Source organism: Tarenaya hassleriana, unplaced genomic scaffold (assembly GCF_000463585.1).
Source record: "Tarenaya hassleriana unplaced genomic scaffold, ASM46358v1 Cleome2, whole genome shotgun sequence".
NCBI lineage: Eukaryota > Viridiplantae > Streptophyta > Magnoliopsida > Brassicales > Cleomaceae > Tarenaya > Tarenaya hassleriana.
Window position 1 is genome coordinate 5,430,619 of NW_010965372.1, and position 9,139 is coordinate 5,439,757.

Here is a 9,139-nt window from a genome sequence, read left to right on the forward strand (position 1 = left end):
GGGGGGGGGGGGGGGACAACGAGAAAGTCGAGTACTTTGCGAAATGAAAACGAGAAAGGTCTTAAGAGTACCTGTAGAGGAGGAGAGTGATCGAGCTCGTACTGAATCTCATTGCGGATAAGCCGCAAAATGTTGCCCTCGAAAGCGGACTTCCGCATTTCCGATACATAACTCCCCGTGCTTAGGGATTTCGAGACGATGAAGATATCAGATTTTCGATCAGCGCGGGGGTAGATTCGAGGGTTCCGACACGGAATCGAGGACGACGAATAAGGAAGGATTGTTCTCCTCAGGGATCTGAAGACGCGAGCCATTAGAGACAAAGATCGCAGCAGTGAAGGAGAACGAGATTCTACTTTCTAGGGTTTAAGCGAACATCTAAAAAAGTCTCCATCTTCCATGGGTTTAAGGGGTTTCATCGTACGGTGAATTTGCCGCTTTTGTTTTGGTGTAAGCTAATCTACACCGTCCATATATAAAATAATTTTCTTACAAAAAAAAAAGAAATTTATTAGGAATCAGACGTATATGTATCATAGCCTGCAACTAGAGATGACATAGCATCTGCACTTTGGTAATTTGCAAAAGGATTATACTGTAATAGTCATACCAAATCGAAAATACCTTCAAGTGGACAAAAAAACGAAACTGTAAGATTGTAAACTATAACTACAAGCGAAATGATATTGTCATAAGTTACTTGTAAGAACTACACCAAGGATCAAAACAATAGGAAGGAACAAAATGAAGAGAATGTTCATCTACCATTCCGCATCTTTCCTTTCTGATTGTCTGAATCTGGTGCTGGTTGATTTGCTTTCCCTTTACCCGGATGCGGATTCCGTTCAACAGCCTTCTATTTTCCCGGGTTTTCTTTGCTCGATTCTGATTTATCTTGTGATCCCTCTGTCGGTTTGCATCTCCCACTTTGAGCTTGGGTTGTAGATGGATTGTCACCTGAGTGTTTCTTTGATTCTACAACAATCTCCTTTATGGTCTTTTCGATCTTGATCAGTCTCTCTTTCACTTCTGCAAGCTCTGCTTCGGACTTGGATCTTTCTTGTTCTTCCAGTGCCACCGTTTCTGCTTCTTCTCTTGCCTTCTGTTCATCTTCTTTCTTCTTCTTCTTCTCTTCCAGTTCCTGGGAAAAAGAAAATCACCCAAGCAGCGATATAATCTTGTACCCAAATTAGATAAGGATAATATGATCTTGGATCCAAATTCAGACAAGGAACCGGATGATCACACTCACAGCATCCATCAGCTTCATTTTACGACGAGCATACTGAGCAACTAGATATACAGCTGTTACAAGAAACTCATCCATCAATAACATTATTAACAAATCTTTGTAACATATCAGATCGAAGAACGTCAAAGCAAGTAAACTGCCATACCCAACGATGGCAAGCAAGCGAAGAAAAGTTGGACGAGATGGAAATCCAACCTGCCATCATAAGAAACCTATCAGAAACTAACTACAAAACTGAGACGAAAACCGATCTGAACCTCGCAAGAACTAGTTAAAGTTCACATTTGATCAGTATCAGGATCAGTGATTGAATTACATAAATCCAAACCAGGATGCTGCCTCAGAAATTATCTTACTTGAAATGGTATATTATATATATATAAAGAGATGACCTTTTGATGAAGTCTTCGAAATAATTGAAGATGAACTCAAAATAGAACCCAGAGATACAAGTGACCTGTAGTCCGATCTAGAGCAATTCCTACAAACTGCAAGATGCAAATTTTTCCTTCATAGTTCATTGAAGACACATCCCCAAAACAATACTCGAAAACCCAACATTGCAGAAACCAAACAACGAAGATGTTTGACGAAATGTCTCAGATAAATCCAACAAAGAAACATGGCAGAAACAGAAAACCCACCAAGGGAATTCACCTCAAATACGATAATCAAACCAAAAGGAACAAAATTTCCGACAGAGATTACCCGAATTTCTTCTTCTTCGGTGGCTCGGTGAACAAGATCTTCGCAGCGGTCATGAAATCGAGGTTCTCCAGTTTCTTGTACGTCTCATTGTAGTGAGCAACCCTAGATTCGATCTCCTCGGCTTTCTTGCCGCCATTTTCGTGTCTGGTGCAGAGGTTTCGGATCCTCCCAAGCTTCAACCGGGTCGAGAACTCGACCCACGTGCCTCCGCGCCGAAGCATTTTCTCTCCGACGCTTCCCGTCAAGCTCCTCTCGGGTTCTTCCGAACGCGGGCTTGAAAGTTTTACTTTACCGGATAATCCGGTTTAGTCCGGTTCGGTTTAACACATTAGTACCCACCACTAATTTAACCTCAATTATGATTAAGTGGGGTTTTTTACTCAAATGACCCACTTGGGTCGCAGCTATTTCATGGTACATCACCGAAAAAAAAAATATTTTTTTTTTCAATTTTAACCCACTTTTCGGTTGATAAAGTCCGAAATATCTTTTTTTTTTGCGACTTTATTACGACTAACATATAACTGATATATAACTAAAATAAGACAGATGATTTTTTTGCCACCTTTTTTAGAATCAATTGTAACTTTTTTGCCACTTTTTTAGAATTAATTACGAAGTCGTAATAACGAAGTTGTTTTCGAACGGATAAATATTGTGTATTCATTAAGGGTAATTTCGTCTTTTCAAAAAAAATTAATGTGTTATGTTTTTTGTGGTGTACGCGTGAAATAGCTGCGACTCAAGTGGGTCATTTGAGTAAAAAATCCGATTCTCAGAGTGCTAATCATACCATCACACCGCCAATGAAACAATGTTATTTGCTAAATAATCATTTAGATTTAATTAATACCTTTTTAAGGGTTAGGTGTAGAATTTAATAGTTTACGAACTCAACTTTTTTTAAAAGTCGCTTCTTATATTTTTTTTTTCACATTTCTTACATTAATTCAAAAAGTATTGTTAACATTTATCCTTTTTAGATATCTATTAATAATTTTCTAATTACTTTATAAAAGTTATTTTTTCCACAAACTATTTTTTAACCACTAGACATTACAGTATAACATTTATAGCCGCTAAACGTCGAAAGTTTGTTTAGCTCATATTTTACTATAAAACTATTTGTTACAAATTTTATAATTTTAAACATTATTGGTATCTAAAATCTACGAGATATGAGCCAAAGGCAAAATCAACTTTCACTCTCCCAAATAAACCAATTTGAAGAAAGGCTTTCAATGCGGATCAACTTGAAAAAGTTTGTGTTTACTTTTTGTTGGTCTAATAAAAGAATGATTAGCAAGTAATTACACACTTAATCCAACTTATGTTACCTTTATATGATTAATAGCTTTCCCATCAACATCCTTTTTTTATAACCTTTTTACTTTCTTTCTGTTTTTTAATTTAATTTCTTGGTGGTAGAATGTAACCCTTTTTATCGACCATTATTTGTTTTGATGAAATATTGCGGGAGAGGGGGAAACTAATTTTTGTGAAATTATAAACTATGGCTGGCTATTAGATGTTGATCTTTTCATACATTTTTTTTTATTGCGTTCCCTAAATTCTCTATTATATTAGCAACTTACATGTTATAATAATACAACTCTCAATTAGGTGGTATTTGTATTTGATTATAGAGGAATAGACCCCTAATAATTAAAATATTTTTGTGGGTTCTACAACCAATAATCACACCTAAAATCATGATTAGTGTCATTTCAGTTGCCCATAAGCCTCCCTCGTACACCTTTTAATCATCTTAGAAGCATTCTCCAACCCATAATCTTTATGATAAAATTATTTGATTTTCCGAAATTATAATTTGTAGTTAATTTTCGAATATGTGATTTATATATGGTTTTATAATTAATATGTAGTGATTAGTTGAAAAATACGTATAGATTATGCTATACTATTTTTTTCTTCTGAATTATACAAAATCCTACTTTGTACCATAATTAGTAATGTTATTTAACTACACTACTTTTTTGTTTAATTTTTATCCTATAATTGGGGAAAAAAAGACACCAAGACAAAAAACTATGTTGGGCCCAAAGACAAGGAATAATGAGCTTTATAAAGGGGTGGGCCCATAAGAATTTGAAATGATTAAAGTATTCAGCAGAACCATTATTCAACATGTATACAGCATTAAATTATTGAATCTAAGGCATTTAAATAGATGTAAATTTGGGGATCTGTCACTATATTCCCTATTCAACCTCATAAACACATGAAAAAGTTTCAGTTTATTGACGGGCCATTTTGTGTGAAAATAAAAGTTCATATAAGAAAATGTTTTCTTTTATAGAAATAAAATTAAATGATTTAAGATCTCTTTTAGTTTATAAAATCTATTTTAGTAAGTTATGTTTTGCTTGTCATTGAAAGTTGGAAACAGTAGATATTTAGATAGTGAGGGAAAATATTTGTTAATAGACTACAAATTAAAATTTATTTAGGAAAATATAATTGAAATGGCAAATCTCAATGACACGTTGTTGGCATTCGCGTAAATTTGGTCCGTTTTGAGGGGTAATTTCGTATTCCACAAGCCTTTATATATCAGCAGCAGTCCTCCACCGGGATCGGCCCGGCCACTCTTCGCCGCCGGCAATTCTCTCTCTCTCTCTTTACATACACACATATATGAATGTATGTATAAATATCAACAAGTGACTCTCTCTCTTTCTGGCAATCTCTTCTCTCTCTCTCTCTCTCTCCCATCTCTCTCCGCGGTCGCAGATTTGAGGAAAGGCGAAATGTGTGTTTGGTGAAGGCAAGCTGAAAACGACGGAACCCTCACATCATTACGATTCGCGAACTGGGAAAAACCTTGCTTTAAGGCGGAGAATCTGAGAACGGGAGGAGACTAGGAGAGGGGAGAACAACAAGCAGAAGAAGATAGAAACAGAGTCGAAGAAGAAGGAGTTGAAGTGGATAAGGAAAATGATGTGCCGGAAAAGCTCGAGTTTGGTCGACAAAGGGACCGTTCCGGTTTATCTCAATGTCTACGATCTAACCCCCATCAATGGCTACGCTTACTGGCTTGGTCTCGGCGTTTATCATTCCGGTGTTGAAGGTTAGCTTCTCTATTTTTGTTCCTTTTAATCCTTCTTCATTTTCCTTTTCTGAAACTCATTTCGTTCATGGTGGTCAAAGCGTTTGTGGGTTTTGTTTGAAAATTTCTGGGTATTTTGGTTCGGATCCAATATAGATTCGAGATTACAGAGCAGATCAGGTTAGATTGGATTTTTTTTCTTCTCTGGTGGAGTTCAAGCAAATGTCCGTTTTCTATTAATCTGAAAGGCTTTGAACTGCCTTTTACCCGAAAACCAGTGTGGTTCGGGTACTTGTAGAGACAATTATGTGTGGAGTTCCCGTTTGGTTGCCCAGAATCTGCGGGAAATTTCTTAGATTAAAGTTCGAAACTTTTGCTTTTCGAGGGAAAAGTATCGTGGATTTCAAGAAATTTGTTGCACTTTTATCTTTCTTTCCCCTTAAAAATGTAGCTTCTAAGCCATAAATATATAAAATGCAAGCTGTGTTCATACCTCCTCATTATAGAAAGAGAATAATATTTGTACAGAAGATAGCTCGTGAGGACGGCAATATGTATGACCTACTCAAGGGGCTCGAGCTGTGAAAGAAACGTTCAAAAAAATAAGAAACAAGAAATCCTTCAAAATAATCTCCCCTTTGTAGATTTCCAAGATTTATCACCTTACCAATTTGATGATAATTATTCATAGATCTGTTGCCCCTTTTGTGCAGTTCATGGCATAGAGTATGCATTTGGAGCTCATGAATACCCAACAACCGGAATTTTCGAAGGGGAGCCGAAGCAATGCGAAGGCTTCACCTTCAGAAAATCGATTTTGATAGGTAAGACAGATATGGAGCAGAGAGAGGTGAGAGCTGTAATGGAGGATTTGGCAGATAGCTATAAGGGCAATTCTTACAACCTCATCACCAAAAACTGCAACCATTTCTGCGACGAGGCTTGTATTAAGTTAACTGGGAACCCTATTCCCAGTTGGGTTAATCGGCTCGCAAGAATCGGTAAAATCTCCGGTAACCTGTTTCCTCGAAGGCTCGAACCACTCATTTAGTTTTCCATTGATGCAATTTGGTTAGTCATTTTCACAATAATTCTTAGATGGCTTGACGGGTAACTGCTAATGCGCTTCTATAAGAAGCAAACTTTGGTATTCACTGGTTGGTAAGAGACTAAGAGTAGTATCAGTACAAATCTTCTGTTCTGTTTAGAAGTATACTCTTCCATTCAGAGGGAAAACTTGCTTTCAGCCTAAAATCTCATTGTTTTTGCTATATCTAGAGAAAGGGATTGATACATATATCGGTTTAGGGTTGAAAAACTCGGCTGCGGCTTAAAGTTTCAACCTTTAGCTGATACATTACTGAGCATAGCTGTGGTGGTTATTACTGATGCATACATAGTTACATGCATATTCATGATGAAGGAAATAGCTTTGGGACTGATATGGGTACTTAAAGTTTTCACCTTTGCCCATACAGAACAGAGCACATAACCATTGAGTCCATTCTTTCTCCTCCATTTCTGTGACCTTGAAGTTCATTGGTTCTCTGTATTTTTCTGTAAGGTTTCATGTGCAACTGTGTGCTTCCTGCGACCATAAACACGACAAAGATTGGGAACAACCGAATCAACCAACAAGACAAATTATCGGAAGCAGAGATCGAGAAGAAGAAACTGACGAGTGTTTGTAATGGAGAGACTTCTACTTCGACGGTGAACTCTTTTTCGCCTTCGTCTTCGTCTCCTATGGTTCAGGTAAGAGGCAGGAGCAGGAAAAGGCGTCCCCGTTCTCTGCAGCCTTCTTCTTCGCCTCTGATTCTTGGTGGTTCTTCATCCGTTTGAACTTTATAAAACCCTTTTTTTTTGTATAAATAAAATCCTTCATACAGAATCAAGATTTTGTAATCCATTTTTTGTGCTCTCTCAGCCGGAGAGACCAGGAAAATTGTTCATGTTACCATCTTTCTCTGTTTTCTTTTTTCAAAATCTAATCTTGTTTTGCTTCCATCATTTTGCTGAAAAGGAGTGTAGAAATCTGGTAGAGACATGTATGTGCAAGCATGCGTATTCTTCTTTCTATTGATCTGATCTTTGTTCTAGCTGTGTATGTACCTTAATTTACCATTTCTAGACTTTGACGTATACTTCTAAAAAAAAATCTAATCTTGTTTTGCTTCCATCATTTTGCTGAAAAGGAGTGTAGAAATCTGGTAGAGACATGTATGTGCAAGCATGCGTATTCTTCTTTCTATTGATCTGATCTTTGTTCTAGTTGTGTATGTACCTTAATTTACCATTTCTAGACTTTGACGTATACTTCTAAAAAAAAAGCTTTCCCTCTCCTCCACCAACCACGGAGTTTAGCAAACAAGCAACGTAAAAATAATAATAAAGAAAGATATATGCCTTTATGGCCGTACTGTTGTCTGGCACAACCAGTAGAACATGTCCCAGTGCTCTGAGATCTATAGCAATGCATGCAACAATAACAATATAATATGTTCGATCTATCATCTTTTTGTTTTCCAAGAAATGAGGTTGTTTGATGAAGATTTTCAATGTTTTAAAGGTGGAACTGAGATGAAGATGTACTTGAAATCTGTTCCAGGATGTTTAATCTGTCCATTCAACCCTGCAAAACAAATCGAAACACAGATTAGCCTCAGAGACGTTTGTCTAAAGGAATTTGTACCAGAGTGAACCTAGCCGTAAACCAACAGGTAGGAGTTTAATACGCCCGGTTTTCTTTAAACCTGGACAAGTGTGAAGCTGAAATTATTACCTACTCAAGTGAAAAATGGAAGCTTTGAAGCTGAAACTTGAGCAGCCTGGCAAAGATGACGGCATTCAGGCTTGCTTTTCACGCATCCATTCGACAAAGTTGTCAAGAATCAGTGGCCATGCAAGCTCGGGATTGTAGTTGGTCATGTCTGGGAAACTTATCTGTCAAAAGGGTAATTTAACAGTCAACACAAGAAATAGTACACATCCACGTCTTGATGCAAAAGCGCTGATGATGAAGGGGACGAGCCAAGAAGAAACATAAACATGGAAGACACCTCATTGCAGAACCGGTAAAAGCCCATCCACTGGTCCATGTTTATGACTTTGTAATCGTTTTGGATCTGCATTTGATTAGATAGAGAGCTTCAGAACTGGTGAACTTCTTGGAAAAGGGACAGATGGGGTCTTTGAAGATAAAAGATGATCCAAACCTTAAGATACTCGACAAAGTAGTCAACTTGCGCACGGAACGTGGATCCCAATACGATATCGAGGAGTTGGCAGATAGTCTCTATGTCTATGCTCTTTTGTTTTTCCTCTGCAAAGACAATTAACCAAAAGGTCACACAAGCACATAAGGTGAAACCCAAGATATCTCATGCATTTTGACACTGAAATAGAATTTCCTGGTACCTGTCAAGCAATACCGGAAGGCATAGGCATAGAAATCCGCAAAATTTGATGGCCTCCTAACCTAAAGTGGAAATGGAGGAAAACAATATATTAACACACGTCAGTCTTAGAAATTTCGGTGGATCTCAATATATATATAGGGAAAATAAAAAAACTAAATATAAAAGGTCAAACCTCTTTCTCGAGTTCTGGAAGGGCTTTCTTCATTTTACTAAGTGTATCAGCCCGTAATGCTTTCAGGCCTCTTCTCCATTCCTCCTACAAGTGTACAAGTTGAAATCAGGAGAAGTAACGACCTCACACACACAACAGAAAAGGAGACAGATTCGTATCTTTCATACTCTGAAATTTCATCTACAGGAGGGAATGAACCTTACCAGTGTAAAGTATCCCTGTTTCTCAGCTTTCATTTTCCTGCCACATGGAATTCAAAAGTTTAAGGATATACTATTGTGCATGAAATTGAGAAAGGAAGACCATTAACAAATTTGCAGAATGATTACCAAGCAAGCATCAAGATCCTGATATCGGTATGAGATACTTCCAAATCAGAGCATAGTTCTTCGACTCCTTCTGGACTGCTCAGAGAATAAGAAAAATATTTAGAATCTATTCCCAAACAGTCAGTAAAACATATACAAAAAGGAGTGCGTGCCTAATAACTTAAGATACTATAGTCCTTCGATTCCTGC

The 9,139-nt window shown here is 37.3% G+C and overlaps 4 protein-coding genes across 7 annotated transcripts in view; 1 reads left to right on the forward strand and 3 right to left on the reverse strand.

The window, feature by feature from the left end:
- The window catches only part of LOC104812438 (uncharacterized protein At2g39795, mitochondrial-like), a 1,941-nt gene extending 1,533 nt beyond the window's left edge, over nucleotides 1-408 (reverse strand). The window contains exon 1 of the mRNA XM_010539585.2: nucleotides 72-408. Within this exon, the coding sequence (XP_010537887.1) occupies nucleotides 72-314 (243 nt within the window). The 5' untranslated portion in view covers nucleotides 315-408. The remainder of the gene's footprint in view (nucleotides 1-71) is intronic.
- Nucleotides 409-617: 209 nt separating this feature from the next.
- LOC104812439 lies at nucleotides 618-2,223 on the reverse strand. The gene is made up of 4 exons (XM_010539586.2): nucleotides 1,961-2,223; nucleotides 1,398-1,447; nucleotides 1,253-1,305; nucleotides 618-1,141 (listed from the first exon to the last, which is right to left on the reverse strand). The coding sequence occupies exons 1-4, from the start codon at nucleotides 2,179-2,181 to the stop codon at nucleotides 857-859; spliced, it is 609 nt and encodes a 202-aa protein (XP_010537888.1). The 5' UTR covers nucleotides 2,182-2,223; the 3' UTR covers nucleotides 618-856.
- A 2,379-nt stretch (nucleotides 2,224-4,602) lies between these two features.
- Nucleotides 4,603-7,301, forward strand: LOC104812440 (deSI-like protein At4g17486). Of its 2 annotated transcripts, none has more exons than XM_010539587.1 (3): nucleotides 4,603-5,051; nucleotides 5,744-6,043; nucleotides 6,595-7,301. In XM_010539587.1, exons 1-3 carry the CDS (start codon nucleotides 4,919-4,921, stop codon nucleotides 6,870-6,872), a joined length of 711 nt encoding a protein of 236 aa, XP_010537889.1. In that variant the 5' UTR covers nucleotides 4,603-4,918; the 3' UTR covers nucleotides 6,873-7,301. The 2 variants fall into 2 exon arrangements, with proteins under 2 accessions (XP_010537889.1, XP_010537890.1); XM_010539588.2 differs by having other exon boundaries at nucleotides 4,604-5,051; nucleotides 5,744-6,031.
- Nucleotides 7,302-7,389: 88 nt separating this feature from the next.
- LOC104812442 (DCN1-like protein 4) overlaps nucleotides 7,390-9,139 on the reverse strand; it is a 3,285-nt gene continuing 1,535 nt past the window's right edge. For all 3 annotated transcript variants that reach the window (XM_010539591.1, XM_010539590.2, XM_010539589.2), the window contains exons 4-11: nucleotides 8,951-9,025; nucleotides 8,825-8,861; nucleotides 8,622-8,705; nucleotides 8,448-8,508; nucleotides 8,246-8,352; nucleotides 8,090-8,155; nucleotides 7,813-7,973; nucleotides 7,390-7,662 (exon numbers count right to left, since the gene is read on the reverse strand). In XM_010539591.1, coding sequence (XP_010537893.1) covers nucleotides 7,878-7,973; nucleotides 8,090-8,155; nucleotides 8,246-8,352; nucleotides 8,448-8,508; nucleotides 8,622-8,705; nucleotides 8,825-8,861; nucleotides 8,951-9,025 — 526 coding nt within the window. In that variant the 3' untranslated portion in view covers nucleotides 7,390-7,662; nucleotides 7,813-7,877. The remainder of the gene's footprint in view (nucleotides 7,663-7,812; nucleotides 7,974-8,089; nucleotides 8,156-8,245; nucleotides 8,353-8,447; nucleotides 8,509-8,621; nucleotides 8,706-8,824; nucleotides 8,862-8,950; nucleotides 9,026-9,139) is intronic.